Below are 17995 nucleotides of genomic sequence, written 5' to 3'. Positions count from 1 at the left end.
CAAATAAGCTGAATTTTATAATGTGACTTCTGTATTTTAGGTGGCCAGTTTGAGTTTCTTGGGCCTATTGCTTTTGTTTTCGCACTGGGTACTTGAATACTTTGTATGGATATCCAGCTGAGGTTTTCATCTGCTTTCACAAGTGTGCAGTTTTTTCCAAAGGAGAGTCTGCCTTCTCCTTTTACAGACAATTCTTTTTTTCCTGAGTAGATTTGTTGATGCATAAACAGAATAGAGAAATCAAGAAATGCTGTATGAGAAGAGCCATTGGCTAAATCAATCAGACCTACCAGCCACTGAAGGAAGAGGGAAAGGAAACAGATCTGCTACATCCTTCAAAGTAGAGAGGAATGAACCAAGCACCAGTTATGTGGCAGAGAGAAAGAAACTGAGTATCAAAAAATTATGTAGGACCAGAGAAAGAACAGGTAACAAATAAGTATGAATTAAATGCAGGAACAGAACATTGGCTAGGCAAAGAATGAAATGAGAAATTTTAAAGTATTATAAGAATTTAAGAGAAAAAGGTCATGCATGGTTCCCTGATCTTAACTCTGCAATTTGTTACATGTATTTTCTATGGTTATAAAAGAGCAAATGGTTTTCAAAACCATCACTGTCAAGGTACAGTTATACTCTTAAAAAGCCCAACAAAACTAACCCCCATCCTGCAAAAAGCCAAATTCAAAGGAGAAAAGCAAAACTACCCAAGCAAACAAAAAAATCAAAAAAACCCTCCACCCCCCAAAAACAGCAAACCATAAGAAAGTGTAATACTGCAGGTGATGTTCCTTTTCCTGCCATTTTTGAGACAAATGATTTTCTCTGTGCTGGGTTGCTGCAGAATTAGTTCAGTCTCACGGAGGGGAAAATGCTGATTGTCTCACCTGGGCTTTATTACCTGTAAACAATGGAATAGTTTCACTATGGCTCCCTGAATTCTAGAAACCAAGGGGGTTTTGGGGAGGTGAATATGATATGATATAAAACCACCTTTAGTAAAGGGGGGCATGTTGTGTAAAAGTAATTGTTGCTTCCTTCTTCCTCACCTCCTTTCTCCACAGATGTCTTCAGGAAAGCTGTGTGTGGTTCAGCATTGTTTTCCAAAGAGAGTGCTGAAAATCCATCACTCTTTGGCCATTATATAACTGTGGACCTATTGTTTACCAGAGATTCATGACATACTTCAATTTTGCATTAAAAATGGCTGTATGATATTATATTTCGGGTTGTAGTTTTTATTCTTGCAGGAAAATTAAGGCTTGCGGATTTTTTGTGCTGGTTGAATATGTAAGTTAATAGGTAGGTGTTGTGAGACATTTATAGTTGTCTCAGAAACAAACATCTAAATTTAAACTTAAATAAGGTTTTGTCTGGTGTAGAACACTGTTTCAATCTGCGAGTTTCCTTTGTAAAACCTAAAATAGCTCTTAATAGATCTTTCCTGAAGTCTGGTTTAGCTCCAGCAAGCAAAGCAGAATGTTCAAAAGAGCTGCAAAACTTAAGTAAATGCTCATTTAAATCCTATGGACAATTATATATATATATATATATATATATGTATATATTTCAGCTTGATCTAATTTAACCACAGTTAAATTCTTAAGGATATTTTGCACAAGAGTATTCGTAGGGCTACAGGAACACATGCCAGCAGTAAGTATTCTTGTAAGCTGGTTGCTATAGCTTCAGTCCTCAGCTTCCCTCCAGCCATCCTTCCCATCCGGGTATTGTGCGTGCACAGTGACTACGGTGGGCGCACTGACCCACAGGATGTACAAGCAGGTATTTACACACAGCAGTTGCCATAGATAGCTGATGTGTAGCAATCTGTTCCTTTTGATAAGAGCAATACGTTCTATGACTAATAGGCTTTGAATGGTAGAGACAGTGAGATCCAGAATAGTGTTGAAGTTTCCAGCCTGCACTGATTTCACTGGGATCCAAATCTCCAACTGGTTTTTCTTGAAACAGATTTTGTTGATCTCAAAGGTAGCATTTTGTACCTCAGTGCATCATTTAAATGGAGATGATAATGTTTGTAAGGGAAATCACAATCTAGACTTTAGAACTTTTCCATCAGGCTTTCTAAAGAATGAAATAGTATTCATATTGATCTAGGGATGTCACACTTCTGGGCTTGACTGCATAAGTATTTTATTTTGATTATTGTATATTAGGTTTATGCAAGTGTTAATATTACTTCGGCATCTTTCTGAATATTACCATATTCAGTAATACTGTGACCCTCATTGACCCTTCTAAGACGCATTCATAAAACCCCTTGAGAATAAAGGCCATGACCAAACAGAAAAATAACTGTCTTTCAGATAAATCTAAGAAGTATGAGAGTGCACAGAGGTGGTTGTAAACAGCTGGGTGATGATATACTCCTGCATCTTTTTCTCTGAAAGGTTACAATGTCTTTTTGATGAGAAGGATCTGCCTATCAAAAGAAAGAAGAAAAAAAGTATTGGTTTCAGAATTTCTTATAGATTTCCCTGTTTGTGGAGGTTGCACTTTGATGTGTCACATGTGGAAAGTATCATCTTAACAAATCAGGGTGGTTTTATAGTGAGAAAGCAGTAAGGGTATGAAAACAAGTCCTATTGCAAATGCCAGTAACTGCTCCTAATTTCTTGACCTTCTCACCCTCCACCCCCGCTTCCATTCTTCAGTACTCACTTACTAATGTAAGTGGAAGAGTAACAGTGATCATTTCTTTTGGTGAACTTCCACTGTGCATTTGGACCATTGAGGGTTTTACAAACCTGTTCAAAAACAAGAGAGTGTGTTCAATTAAAGGTTGTTTATTTCTTAACCTTATATAACAAGTGACACAAACTCTCTTTGTCTGTCTATTGATTCCATATGCGTGTTTAGAAATAACTTTTTCTTCAAATACATCTAATTATTTCTGTCTTTGTTTATAAATGTACTCACTGGGAAAATCATTCTGTGCTCTGAAGGCAGAAATGCAAGTGAATGCACATGAGCCCTGTAAACAGAGTTTTTTATTTCTTAATTGTTTAAAATATATCATAAGTGTTTTCGATCACATCTGACTTCCTAGCATAGTTGGGTTTTATACTACTTTCAGCTAAGAAAAGTAGTTAGGGAAAGGGGCAGACAGGCAGCTGATTTTCTTACCTGCTTGTCAGAGTGTAACTGAAAAGTGAATAGAGAAAGGAACAGATGTTAGTTTTAATAGGCAAGATTTCCAATATGGCAATAGATTTTTTTTGTTTTGTTTTTCAAGGGTTTGTTTATTTGTTTTACATGTTAACTGAAAAAGTTTACAAAAGTTACACAATCCTATTGTTTGGAAGGAAAACATTGCAGCATATTTTCCAACCCTTCATCAGACTAAGATATTGTACTCCTTTTTTAAAAAGTGCAAATACAGTCAGGCTTCTGAAGAACTTCATGTGAGAGACTTTTCCTCTCTAAGCTGAGTTTGTGACACTTTCATGCCTTTGTGTATTCCCTGTGAGATTCGAGGTTTCAACTGTCTTGTGAATTATCAAGACAAAGACCAAAATTTGTTATCTGGCATGTGCATCTAATTGTAAAAAAATATAAACCAATAAGACTCTAATTTAAATATCTTGGAAAGTTCTTCAGTTTGTTTTTTCCTCTCTCCTTCCTGCCTTGTCTTGGTGTAAAAGACAGGAGAAGGAGGGGGCAGCAGTGGCCGTGGGCGTAAATGGCATTTTCACACGAAATATTTGAAAAGCACAAAGCATTCCATCCACAAGATTTTTTTTCCTCCAATACAGAGTGAGACAGAAGTGAAAAGGAGAATGTTCTGTAAGAAAAAGACTTTTTGTGCAATCATTGGATCAGTATATAATGGATTATGATGGAGTCAGGGAACCCACCAGGAGTGCATGCTGTAGATTCTGCCAGCTATGCAGCTGCTGTGTTCAGTTTGTGATCGAATAATTCGTTCTGACTATACCAAGATTTCTTTGCAGAAAACTTCTCTGGGAATTACTGTGAATAATTGCAAACTTCAAAGCAGGCTTTATTAGAAGAAAAAAAAAAGAATCAAGTTGATTTTCAATTTACTGTGCATAATATTAAAAACATTATATTTTGGGGAGACAAAAATTTGCTTAAGTGAGTCATTGAGTTAATTGACAGAAATAAATGTATAACTGGAGACATTCATAGGCAACTATAACCTAATGCAGATACATTTCAAATATGGAGCCTAAACAGCAGTACACAAGAAAGGATTAACCTAAATATTTGTGACAAATACTGACAGAAAGCAATAAACTGTTCCCCAAATGATGAAGTGGGTAATTTTCTGACTGTTCAATCTGCCAGTGCTCATGCACAATGATTCTGTTTCCCTGCAAGGCACTGACTGTTGCTTACAACATACACAAAGTACATTCTTAACAATAGGCAGTATAATTCACTAAATAATATTGAAAGGGAAAAAGGGAAAAAATTAGTAACAAGTGTTTTGGGTTTTCAGGTATTGTGCATGTTGCAGTGAAGCTGCACGTTCACAACCTGCAATACTTCTACAGACCTTGTTGGTTTTGTGTGTCTTACCATTAAAAAGAAAAACTTGGTGTGGTGACCTGCAAACTCTCTGAAGTAACCTGACAGAATATGCTTATTTGGATGGATGGAGGTTTTTTCTTTTTAAATTAAATGTGATTAAGATGTGAGATACAGATTATTTAAGAAAAAAATCTTGGTGCAATGATTAGGAAATGTTCTAGTCTACAATTTGAGGCTGTTTTTTGTTACTTTTTAATTTTTTGACAGCTAGCATTGTTTGAGCTCTTAGTTATTTTTAATGTGTCTTAGAGCTCTAAACCATGAAATTGAAACTGAATTTTCAGCTCACATTCAGAAATTAGCAACCTTCTTAATTCTTATGTGTGGTGAATGAGATAATTTAAAGCCTGGGCTCAAGTAACCTCTGATATTTTTAACTTGAGCACAAATTCTGCAGAAACTCAAAAGAATTGTCAGTGCCTTAAAGGTACATTCAGTCTGAAAATACAAAGATTTCAGAGGATTGTAGAAACTTGCTTCCAGCTCTTCGTGTCCTCCTTGACATCATTTCTGTGTGTTTGATTCTGCTTGGTACAGCACAATGCTTTTATTGTCTCACATCCTACTGCATGCAATTTGCATACATTTATTGCTTATTGCAGTATATGGAATGTAATCTTTTTCTGTTCCATTTATTATGAGTGCAAGTGGTTTTCTACAACTGAATTTCGTTGTCATGTTGAGTTGAAAGAGGGAACAAAAGATTAGAAGGTCGTCATTTACTTCTCATTTTATTAGCTTGGAACTGATGTTTTTCCTTCTAGAAAACTAAAGCTGTATCTGTACAAGCCCCACTTAATGCCAAGGAATATTCCCTGAGCACTGAGCTTGGTCATCCATATTGCTAAGTGTTTTGGCCTGAGACAGCTGGTAGTTCTCATGGTTGTTTGTAGACACAGCTCAGGAGCTGGCAGAGACTGTGACCATTCATGGCTGGCACTTTTCATGTGGCCACCCTGCTTTGGAGGCTGAGTGGCTTGATTGGTTGAACATCAGCTGGTCTGTGCCCAGTGATGGGTTTGGGTATGTTTAAGTTGCTGGTGATGGGAGCGGACTGAGAGTCTGTGTTACTGGTAGAGGGTTTAGGGGTGGAGAGTTAATTATCGGGGCTGAAGTTTGTTGCATGCAGTTTAGCACCTTTGTTTTAATAACTTTTCTTCATACAAAAATATTGAGAAATCCAGCAGCATGCACATTATAATGTTCTTCTATTGGAAAGGATCTGCAGAGCTTCTTACAACCAGACCCTGCTCAACAGGTTAATTCCTAAAAATGAGGAAAAAGGACCCAGAGAGAGAAATTATTTGATAATGGAACTCTAGAGGACAGAATGACACACATAGGATAATACTTAAAAGAGTATGCTTTTAAAAATCCTTTTCAAGTCAGACTTTCAGTTTTATTAGTCCCTCAATCACTTTTTTAAAAAAGGAGTTGTTGGAAGTGAAATGCTTTAAATTTTACAGAGCACTGTGCTACTTTGACCTGTTCGTGCAGCTTTGATCAAAGCTGGGAGCCACTTTTAAAATGAAGAATTTGCAGCTGCTGTGGCCTTTTTTTACTTTGAGGAGAGCAGACTATACAGATCTTGAATGTAAGAAACACCCAGTGTTTCTGCTGTAAGTCATTACACTGAAAAGAGAGAAGTCGGAGCTGAATTTTCTGGGAGAGAGATGATCATCTTAAACAGCACAGCTGTCTGAAAATTACCCAGCAGCTTCACCAGGTGGTCATTATATTCAATGCTCTTTTGAAACAGAAACAATATTCTCTAGTAACTGAATTTCTAGTTAGATCAATTATGCAACTCAATCTAAAAGAGAAAATAATGGAAGTACAAATATAAATTATTATGTTGTCATATTTCAGTACATCCTGAGTTTTTGTGTGAACCTGTCTTTCTGAATCACTTTATCCTAATAAAACAGGTGTATTAAAGAGTTAAGGATATGTATTTAAAATGTATTAATTTAACATATGGTCAATGCAAACTTCATTTGGGACAGAACTGACAATTCTGTTGGAAATTGTAAGTGACAAAATTTATACCTGATCGTAAAGAATATTGTACCAATACTTTGTACAGTATATGTGGAAGGATGGCCAGTTACTTAAATCTGGCCTAAAAGCATTTATGTCTTGTGTTTCAATCCTTTCTCAATCACTTTTTTTGAACCTCCAGTTCTCTGCCCATTGCTTGCTCATTTCTTGCCTATTTTAGTGTGCTGTAGAGCATAAAATCTTAATTTGTAAAGGAATAAAATTTAATGCATCCAGCTTGGAAGAACTTTAAATGCTGATGAAATTTCTTCCTTTTGTCTCATTTTAAAAAAGAAAAAACCCACAACCTCTGCATGTATTTTATTAGGCTATGGGGAAAATACTATTTTTCTTAGACAATCAAATGTGTTCCTCTAAATATTTAAAAGTTTTTTATATTTTTTTCTTTGTACCGGAAAACATGATGTTTGAGAGGCAAACTCCAATATTCACAGGCAATGCTCCGCCATAATGTTATGAAGATTTGATTTTTTTTTTGAAAGCTTGCCAAAGGGTCTTTGTTCCTCGTGGTAGTACCAGCAATTGGGTTTATTACTGGGCTTGTAATGACACAGAAGTATGTGACCTTAATTGGGATGTGGAGATTCCCCTGTTCTGATGCGTGGGGGTTTTCTTCTGCTTTTTAGCAGATCTGCACATTTTAATTTTTGAAAACGTGGTGTCTTTTGCTTTCTGGAAGCATTGGTCTTGTTGAGTTCTGACATATTTTTTACAACTAGTTTTTAGAGATGGGTGATGTGAACCATCTTGCTTTTTGCGTTCTAGCTAGTGAAGCTAAGTACAGTATGAACTACTGAACTATCCTCATAGCATGCCAAGTATGAGGTGAGTGAGGAAGAGAAAGACAGTACAAAGCAGTATTTACTGCATTTTAATGTAACATTTCTAATCAGGTGAGCTGTGACTGTTCATGGCACCTTTGGCTGTTAACATGCAGCCCCCAGTCCGTGTAAGATGGAAATGAACAAAGACCTCTGGCCTGGCAGAGAAGCAGAATTAAACAATTTACTGAACCACTAGTCCTGGCCAACTTTGTTGTTTAATATATTTTTGAGGATAATATGCCAAGAGTTCCCTCTGTGAGCTCATAAATGACCTTAAATTACCTCCTGTTGTTTGGATTCTCCCGGAAACTGCTAAAACCATACAAATTTAGAAACTACTTTTTTTATCCTGAGGATCTTGTACAGCTTCAAATCATTTCTAATTTTTTTAAAGTTATGGGACATCTGATAGCATTATTTTTTTTACAATCAAAAAACCCCCATGTAACTTTAATATTGGAACAATTTTTGAGGAGCTGAACCACAGTCAAGAAACTTGCTTGGAGATATGACTGCTGATTCTTAATCTTCTCAAATATTGAAATCACATCTGAATTTGTATAAGTGTGTAGATTTTTCCTTCATATCCTTTCTGTGGAAGTCAGCTGCACTTGTAGTCCAGACCAGTCAGATACGTGTTACGAGAGACAGGTGTGAAAATAGTCCCATTGCTGAAAAGTCACTGGAAATGTCACTGTTCTCTTATTGGAGAGTGAGTGGACTAAATTACCTTTAAAGTTGCCTTTCACCCCAAGCTATTCTATGGAATCATAGAATCATTAAGGTTGGATAAGACCTCCAAGATCATCACATTCAACCATTAGTCTAGCACCAGCATGTTCACCATTAATCCATGTCCCCAGCTGCTACATCCATGCATCATTTGGACGCATCTAGGGATGATGACTCCACCACTTTCCTGGGCAACCTATTCCAATGCCTCACAACCCTTTCAGTGAAGAAATTTTTCCAAATATCCAGTCTAAACCTCCCCTGGCCTATCTTGAGTCCATTTCCTCTGGTCTTTAAACTTCTTACCTAGGAGAAGAGACTAATACCCCCTTCACTGCAGTCTCCTTTCAGGTTGTTACAGAGAGCAGTAAGATCTTCCCTGAACTTCCTTTTCTTGAGGCTAAACAACCGCAGCTCCCTAAGGCTCTTCTTGTAAGACACATAGTGCAGACCCTTCATCAGATTCATTGCTCTTCTCTGAACATGCTCCAGCACCTGTGTCTTTCTTGTAGTGAGGTCCCCAAAACTTAACACAGGATTAGAGGTGTGACAGTGCCAAGTACTGCTGGCCACACTGTTGCTGATACAAGCCAGAATGCCATTGGTTGTCTTGTTGAGCCTCATACAATTGGCTTTGGTCCATTGATCCAGTCTCTCGAGATCTCTCTGCAGAGTCTTCCTGCCCTCTAGCAGATCAACACTCCAACCCAGCTGGATGTCACCTGCAGAGGGACTGAGGGTGCACCCAAGCCCCTTGTCCAGGTTGGTGAGGATATTAAACAGGACTGGAGAACACCGCTAGTGATCAGACACTACCTAGATGTCACTCCAGTCACCATTCTGTGGGCCCAGCCCATCCAAGTCCTGAGCAGCCATGATTTTATGTGTGTCTGTGCCTGTGGGAGTAGTGATATCTGATCCCTCCCTGGTGAGCTGTGCTTAATGAATATAGTGGTGGGACTGAAGTGCACCATGGAACCTACATCTGTGCAAATAGGGTTATTGGAGTATCTGCTTCCCAATCTATTATTTTGGCAATAATCTTTACAAATTTTCTAAAAGCTGGTCAGACTTTCCTATCAGAAGGCATGCACTTTTGTGTCTTTATTTTAAGCAAGCAAGCAACTGAAAAAAAAAATCCCTCTGGTGATTAAAACAAATGCAGTCCAAAGTCTGTTGCCTGAAACTAGCAGGAATACATTAATCTACTTTTTTCTTCTTCCTGTGAAACACAAAAGTAGAAGTAACTGCTGCATATCACTAATAAGTGTTCTTTAAACCTTCTTATCTCTTTAGTGATGGAGTCCTAATTTCTTTTAAATAAGAAACTTTTGTAACAAAGTTACAATGCTTCAGGTTTGTATAGTAACATCATAAATATAGCTGTTTGATTGTATGGGATAGATTGCCAGAATTGCTTTATTAACAAAACATACTGCTACAGCGTATTTAACATCCCAAACTATAAAATATATATATATATTATAGTATAGAATCAGGTTACAGTTTGGGACTTTCTTTAATCTGCCTGTAACAACTTGAGTAAAAGGATTTGTTTTTCACTGGATTAATTTGATGTGACTAACAGTGCTTCAGAATAAGAGAACATGATAAGCCACTCCTTTCTTAGCTTAACTGTTCTGACTGCTGCATGCAAAAGACAGATTCTTCAATCCCAACCTTGGCAGGTAAGACTGTATTTACTAATAAACTTAAAGGGAAACAAATTATTGCAAGATATCTGAAGGCATTTTGTTTATGTTGTTGACAACAAATTTGAGTATAAAGTGGAAAATTTTTTAGTACTTGCTTTTTATTTGGATTTTAGTTCTGAGCTTGAACATTGAAAAATCAGTTTTAAAATGTGACTGCATTCAAATAACTTTCATTGCTTTATTTTTATGTCTTTTAAAGTCTAAAGCAAGTAATTTTTGTGTCAGTTTTAAATACCCTAGAGGTATTTAAAAGGTGTGTAGCCATGATGCTTAGGGGCATGGTTTAGTGGGGACCTGGCAGTGTTTGGTTTATGTTTGGGCTCAATGACCTTAAAAGTCTTTTCCAACTTAAATTGTTCTGAAACTTAAGACACTTTTTTGAAACTTACTGTATATCTTTTCAACAAGTGTCATAATTGTAAAAAACAGAAATTTGAGACTAAGCACTGGTGAGTTGCATGAGTCCTTGCAAGGTTCACCCACATTAAATAGTGTCAAATACAGGAAATTTACTTTTAGAAGCACGAAGTGAAGCCTATCAGTTTTGAATACCATTGAAATTAGTTGTTGCTGAAAGTTTTACAAATACAGTCTGCCTTGTAGAATTTATACTGGTATTTTCAAAGATTTGTTGGTATAAGTTAGTATTTTTGATGTCTTGTCATCTTTTTTGCTTCATTTTTACTTTCTTTTCATCTCCTGTATGAAGGTTAAAAAATTAGCTTCTTGCTGGAAAGTGGATTTTATATGCTTAAGAAGTGTTTTCTGATGTTGTAAACAAGAACTGGTGATCTAATAGCAAAAACACCAGCTTGGGCTAGCTGATACCTGAAAAGGAAATACCCATTTCCAGCTGATGGGGGGAAAAGGTAGAAATCTAATCTTGATAGTGTTACTGTGCTGTTGTCTCAATATTAGAAAGAGTTGTTAGCCCTTACTGAATTCCTGAAAAATTTAGATCACTACTTTTTCCTCTCACCTCCTTGCAATAAAGTCAAGGAACAGTCTTTTTTCCATTTCCATTCTTTGTCTTCTCACAAAATTAATGGGCATTTATTTTCAAAGACACAGCTGAGAACTGATATTTCTCCCTGCTGTGTTAAACAGAAAGAAAATTAGTAATTTCATATTGTTTTTCTTTACTTTCCTTTCACATGGAATCACAGACATCCACTAATGTCCTGGGATCCTAGCCAAAAGCTAGCAACAGTGGGAGAAAATGCAGGATATTTATAACTTCATTATAATCCATTATTTATTCCTTGCTCTCTTCATTGCAAGACAGATATCAATCAGTATAAAAAAAACCACCCAACTAACAACACTCATGGTATTTATTTTGCTTGTTTTAAGCGGATATCAGGAAAACTGCTCTGCTTTTTTGCCTATCTTTGTTTGGATTTTTTGTAGACATTCAGACAGAGATAATGATGATAACAAAACCTTTTCTGGCATGAATTAGTATCTGGGCCAGGGAAATGGGATGTCTAAAGCATCTTCTGGCCCCGGTGGAGTAAAGCAGTGTGACTGTAGAGACCATTGTGTTGCTTCTTCCAGCTATGACATTAGCCTTTTCTAGACCTTTAGAAAAGCTGAAGTTTTTACTTTCCCCTGTGGTTCCATTATTGAGTGGTCTGGCCTAGAATTCACTCTGGAAGCATTTTCCTTCACAGCCTGTTGCTGGCAATGATGTAAGTCACCATGTTACTGTTCTGCTGGTAAAGATGCAGAGCACAGAAATGAAATCTGTCCCTGTGATATCCAGCCCAGCAAACAGGTGCTAACCTGGATAGAGCAGCGCCCAGACCTGCAGTCCCACGTTCCTGGGACAGGGCAAGGAAAATGTTTAGTTGCTCATCTGCTCATTAAATGGTTTATCGACACAGTATTGCATGTTTTGCATAGCTACCTATTTACTTGCAATTTTCTCCTTCCTTTCCCTAAGGAAGTTTTTTATCTAGTTTTAAGGAGATAATAAAATAATACAATGATACTTCAGAGTCATCTTTCATTGCCTTTGGGAAAAGAGTCCTTTGCAGAAGATAGGCATAGTCAAAAAACCTCTGTGTTTTTTGAGCGTGTCTGATCTTTAAATATTGGGGATTTTTTTAACATCTCTTCAGTTTGACACATACCTGCCCACCCACATTCTTTATTGCAGTTGTGTCATGGCAGGATTACCGTATCAAGGGAAGAACTGCTCAAAATCAGACAAGGAGTGTTCTTTAGCTGGGAAGTTTTCGGAACATGTTCCTTAAGCCAAGATTGGGAATCCCAGTATTATGTGACTGCTCTGAATTTTCCTTTGACATACATGAGAAGTTATCTATGTCCAAGTAACTGTATTTATAAGAACTATTTTACCTAAATTGAATGGAGCTGTTGGAAAAATAGAGCACCTGTGACAATTCTGTTTCACAGCATGTCTTTACAGAAATAGGTTGGACTTCTGCCAGGTGATCCACCTGTAGAGATCAGAAAAAGAACAGCTCCGTTAGACAAACAAGCCTTTTCCTACAGTTCCTTTTAAATAGTGACAGTTTATAACAGATTTTGAGTTTTTAGTGGTTTTCAGTGTCAAAAGCTTTATTAGGACATCTATAGCTGAACTGAGCTAAATCAGATATTAATACAGTGTCAAATGTTGTGAGGTTTGGATTGTACGGCTGTTACGTGCAAATTGCTCTTCTGCAAATCAGTGATAACAAAATAGGAATTCCTGTTGGGCAACAAGAGAGAGATCAGACAGAAATGTGGTTTTGTACAGGGAGATGACAATACAAAGATTGATGTTTACAGCAGAATACCATAAATTTAATAAAAATAAAACAGAATAATAAAAAAAGGAGAGTGGAGTTGTGCCCTTGCTGATAAAGTACTTCAAAAAAAGTTTTAAAAGTTCAAGTTGTATCAGAACATTTATAGGTTAGATTGATGTGATAAGCACAGATTGTTTTTTTCTTTTTCAAAATGAGTTAGATTTTTAATGAGTGAATAAGACGTTATTTTCATGATAGTGTCATTCAGTGATAAAACGGCAGGAATATAAAACTACCACTCACCCTAATCAGTGTTGATCATATTCTCCCTCCCACCTCCCAGAGGAACAGCATATATTTCTCAGACATTTTATGACTATTTCTAGTATTTTTATTTTACAATTCCACCTAAATGCCTTCATCAAGATTGAACTTTCATGCTATTAAATTTAATGTGTGTATTTACATTACTGTGCAGAGCCGACAATTTTTCCACTGGAAAAAATATTACAGCTGATAAGATGAACAAAGCAATCATTGTGTTCTCTCACAGGGAGACTTAAAGCACAAAGGGATTTAAGGATATGCAGGAAGTCTGTTGGCAGAGCCAAAAACAGAACTGTCTCTTAAGTCCTGGTGCAAATGCCTCTGCCACAGGCCAAGCTTCTTGAGCTGGAGAGAAGCTTTCCCTTTCACTGCCTGCTTCCGGTTTGACTGGGAAAAAGAAACTGAAAAGGCAGGATAGAGAGAGGGGAAAAGAAATAATTGTAGTTGTGAAGCTGTGGCCTCTTAACAAGAGAGAAGAAACGTTCCCAAACTAACCAACCGCTGCCTTTCCCCCCCTTGTCTTTATCCCATTCAGGCCAAAAAGTAATGTTGCTGAAGTAATCCTAATGTCACAGTAGAGGGTTCTGTGCAACTAAGCAGCATAATGTGCTTCCTTTTGCCTCTGCTTTCTCTGGCCATGTACAGAAAGCCCTTCAGCTGACACTTGTTTAATATTCTTTAAGGGAAAACACATGCAGAAAAAGCCTTGCATTATTGGAACTACCCCCTAGATTTGTTTTTACATATTCCTTCCTTGCATTCTCCTTCTGCTTTTTTGTTTAAATTAACCTTGGGGAGTTTGGGGACCAATGCTTTCATTATTTTGGCAGAAAATGTTTAGTAGTTCTGCATAATTCTATTGCATGAAATATTTTTTCACCTTAAATCCAAATCTTCAATGCTACATCTTAGATGTAGCAGCAATTTAATCTAAGAATTTAATTTAATTTAAGAATTTAGTCATAACCCAAGCAGTAGCAGTTTGAGGTGGGGGCAAGGTTCTGGAAGGAAAACACACAGAATATGAGATGCAGCACATCTGTAGTTCACAGCGGAGACTGTGGCAAACAGATACTGCAGGACTGGGCCTTTTGGTGTTTATGTGGTTGCTTAAACTGTCCTGACCTACAGGTTGAGGGTGATTTTGTTTGCATAATAAATAACAGCACCTTTATTATACTAAAGTCTTTTTATAGCTGGATCTGTTCCAATTGTCTTGGTGCTCTGAAGCTTTCTGTCTACTGATGAGGAAGTTTTCTGTTTTCTTGTTTGCATGGCAAAACTTCAATGGAAATTGAGCAATTGAATTTTTTGAGCATTTATAAAGCCATTTGTTGGCTCTATGGTGAAAAGGAGCTGTTGACTGTAGTAGCTGTATGTGTTACTTGAGTTTAGTCTTTTCCTCTTTCATTCAATCGTGGTATTTTAAAGGCTATTTTTAAATCGCACTGTGCAAGAAGATAATTTTCTTCTGGTTTTGGTCACAGTTACAAGCCTGTGGGAATTTATCTTAGTATTCTATTGTTAGCCTAATGTTTTACAGTAAAACTGGTTTGCTTTTAGTGAGTTGTTTGTTGATATTGAGGCTTGCAGACTATGCCTATAATAAGTAGCAATTCTATTTATTCAAAACCCCTTTTTAAAAAATTCCTGTCTTTTTGTCTTGACAAGATAAACTCTCTTGAAATTTCTGAACTTTCCAAGATTACTTTACTTTCCTAATGTTAATGTTAAATATTGACCACTTCAGACACTGGCAAATAAGAAAATAGTTACTTTAAAAATAAGATTTGATAAAACTCTATTATCTTGTTGCTCCTAAAAGGTGTAGCCTTTTGTCTTCTACTGCTCCTGCTCTCTCCTCCCTTCTCCTCCACTTCAGTTAAAGTTGGTCCTTGCCTGTTCCTTGTTCTTTAGAAAAAATGCAAATATTATTTGCCAGAAATTACTTAGGGAAAAAACCCACCAAATGCCATAAACCCCTTATTTATAATATTGTTCCCTCAAATTTGCAAACATGACGATACATGCTGTCCCTGGAGGTTTACTGGGTTGGAGTTTTTTCATGTTACTCTGAGACTTCATTTGAGTGACTTGAGAGAACTTTCAGTTTCCCAAATTACTGAACCTGCTTTTTGTTTCATTTTGCAATTCAGGTTCTGATTGCATTAAGAAAGGGAAGTTTTATACTCAGGAAATTCATATTGCCAAACCTTCATTGTCTTCAAAATTAAAGCATTTATTACTGTAAGCGGGGACACTATCACAGAATAAAGACAACCCTTTCCATTTTCAGTGTAAAATACAAATTTGCTGTCAGCTGTTCTAGTTGTGTATCTGTTCAATGTATAGTAATTCAAAGAAAAGTCAAAGATACAAATATTAACTGAGCTTCATGTTACAGTCATCAATAGCATTAGTTTAAATCACATGCATTAAAGAAGAGTTTGATTATCTCCAACCTTTTGAAGGAACAAGAGAAAAACTGACAGCCAACACACTTGTGTCTGTCTTTGTGTGTGTCACATAGAAAGACCCAAGATTACAAGGCCATTGGTTTGATGGTAACTAAGAGGTCAAGGAACAAAAAAGACAGAGAAGTTTTCAGAATATACACTACTTCTGATATCTTCTAATGGAGCATTGGAATAGGTTTTGAAATGATCAAGTGACCTGTTGCTACACTTGAAGTAAATGATTGTTATCTGATATAAAACGGTTTCACCACCAAATATGTTCCTATTACAGCAACTTGGATGGCATCTTAGTACGCCGAAGGTGCACGATTAGGACATTTTAACTACAGTTTAGACCAAACTTTTCCCTCTCTCCCATCTGTCCTGTAGTGAGGGCTAAGTTGTATGATTCAGGATTTGTTGGGTTCAGACTGGAACTTGGCCACCTTCATAGAGTCACAGAATATGCTGGCAAAGTACCTTGCATGGTAACAGTTGTCTTCATGTCCTCTCGTACTTCTTTAGAAAGGCATGGTTTTTTCCACTGTTTGTAGGATTGTCAAGTAATAAATTGTAGGATGTTTCACAGATCTGCATGGAATGTGGCCTGGAACAAATTGAGCAGCGCCAGTCACGCTGAGCAGCCATGCAGGGAAGGCATGGACGTCTCAGCCAAACGGCGTGTTCTCTGCAGGAAGCCATGTCCAACTCGTGTTCTTTGGAAAACCTCATCTTCCTGAAGTTTCATTTAAAAAATGAGACTGGGAAGAATCCCAAAAGAACCTTCTTTTTGTATTTTCCTCCCCTCCTTGTGATCAGCAAGCCCCGTGATAAACCTGTGATTCAATCTATTTTATCATGAAATATCTAAGTGTATATGTCCAGAATGATTAATCACAGTACTTTTTGTATAATCTGCAGCTGTTATTGCTGATGGGTATTTGGACTAATGCCTCCGATATTAGCACAGAAAAAGCTTTGATTTCAATTTTTGTCCTTCATTTTTAAACAAGTAGTAAATTCATTACTGTGTTTTACTTTTCTGGTTTTTTCTGCAGTACACAAAAACAAATAGGCTTTTCTGACTAAATTGAGACATATTCAATTAAATGAATTGTAAGTTATCCTCACAAAAGGAAAGAGAATAATTTACCAGAAAGAACAAACATGAAACAGCACAAATCAGCTTTTAATAAAAGTTCAGTAAATAATTTTTGAAATTCTCTTGCTTAACCATCACAGGGTTATGTCACTGTCTTCACAGTTATCCGGCTTTGCTTGTATTATACATCTTTTCTCAAAGCCTAATTCAAAAAGGTCTGATGTAAAACATATTTGAATTAAAGTGTCTGAGTAGCTATGTGTATTTAATAGAGAGTAAATGTAACAGCTTTGTTTTATGACACTTTGGAGTTAGAGATTCTTCTTTCAGAGAGTCCAATGTACATGGAGAGAGAGTGCCAAATAATTTTCACAGCTGGCTTAAATTGCTTTGGATATTCTAAGATTGCAAGGAATATTGTGAATACTAGTGAGAACATCTCACAATTTTCTAGTAATGGATAGCATTATTCCTACTTTATCTGTAGGAAAATCAAACTGACCATGTTAAATGAGTTGCACAATCTCATACAAAAGTTTCAGCAACAGAGCTAGAAGTAAAATGCTGTGGTTCTAAATAACCATATTCAATGTCCAGGTGACACTGTTAGCACTGCTATTCTGAAGGCTTGCTGCCTTGTGGAGGTTTCATTTTAATATACTTAGCTCAGTTATTAACTCTCAAAGATCCATTGTGAACCTTCACAAAGGAGGACAGCTCTTAATGAGGAAACTATCAGAGAATCAAGGTACTTCTCTAGGCTGCTTTTATCCCTGTTGTGAGAGGACCTGCCATGTGAACTATGGGTTTCTATACTGATACGGAGTACTCAAGCTGGGTCTAGGCCACTTCTGTGTGCAAGCCATGGAAAATTCCTGAACTTATTCAGTGTCGATACTCTGAACTGGGCACAGTATTGCCTTCCTCTTGTTACTTCAAGATAATACATCTTATGGTTTTTTGTTAGTCCTTTATACTGCTTGACTCCAGCTTTATTCAGTTTGTCCCCAAATCCCACCGTCTGGACCACAGATCTGCAAACATCTGTCTTTCACGCTTTTGTTGATATTCTTCATCGTCCTTATCAACAACCCCATGTTTTCCTGCACTTTAGCTTCCAAACCACTGTGTTTGGCATACTAATATTGTGAGAAAGATCTAACAAGTGAATGCTGAGCACTTGAGTGATAAATTTGTAACACAAATACTGTGAAGTTCTTTTTTCCTATGGAGTTACTAAAGGGGCAAGTAATGCAGAGTGTTTATAAGGAAACATATTACTCACGGACTGCTTTTTTTCTTTTGGTCTTTTCAGGTGTTCCAGGACCTTGGCACTTCTGTGTTGTCAGGTGCATTTAGAGGATACAACATCTGCCTCTTTGCATATGGACAGACAGGTTCAGGAAAAACTTACACAATGATGGGAACACCTGTGAGT

General features: G+C 36.9%; 1 protein-coding gene across 1 annotated transcript in view; it reads left to right on the top strand.

Annotated features, from left to right (window-relative positions):
- The window catches only part of STARD9 (StAR related lipid transfer domain containing 9), an 86324-nt gene that overhangs the window by 6182 nt on the left and 62147 nt on the right, over nucleotides 1-17995 (top strand). Inside the window, exon 3 of the mRNA XM_071558323.1 lies at nucleotides 17873-17989. Coding sequence (XP_071414424.1) covers nucleotides 17873-17989 — 117 coding nt within the window. The remainder of the gene's footprint in view (nucleotides 1-17872; nucleotides 17990-17995) is intronic.

The sequence above is a fragment of the Pithys albifrons genome, chromosome 6 (assembly GCF_047495875.1).
Source record: "Pithys albifrons albifrons isolate INPA30051 chromosome 6, PitAlb_v1, whole genome shotgun sequence".
NCBI lineage: Eukaryota > Metazoa > Chordata > Aves > Passeriformes > Thamnophilidae > Pithys > Pithys albifrons.
Note: the sequence above shows the minus strand (reverse complement) of the source record. Positions and strands in the feature narration are given on the sequence as shown.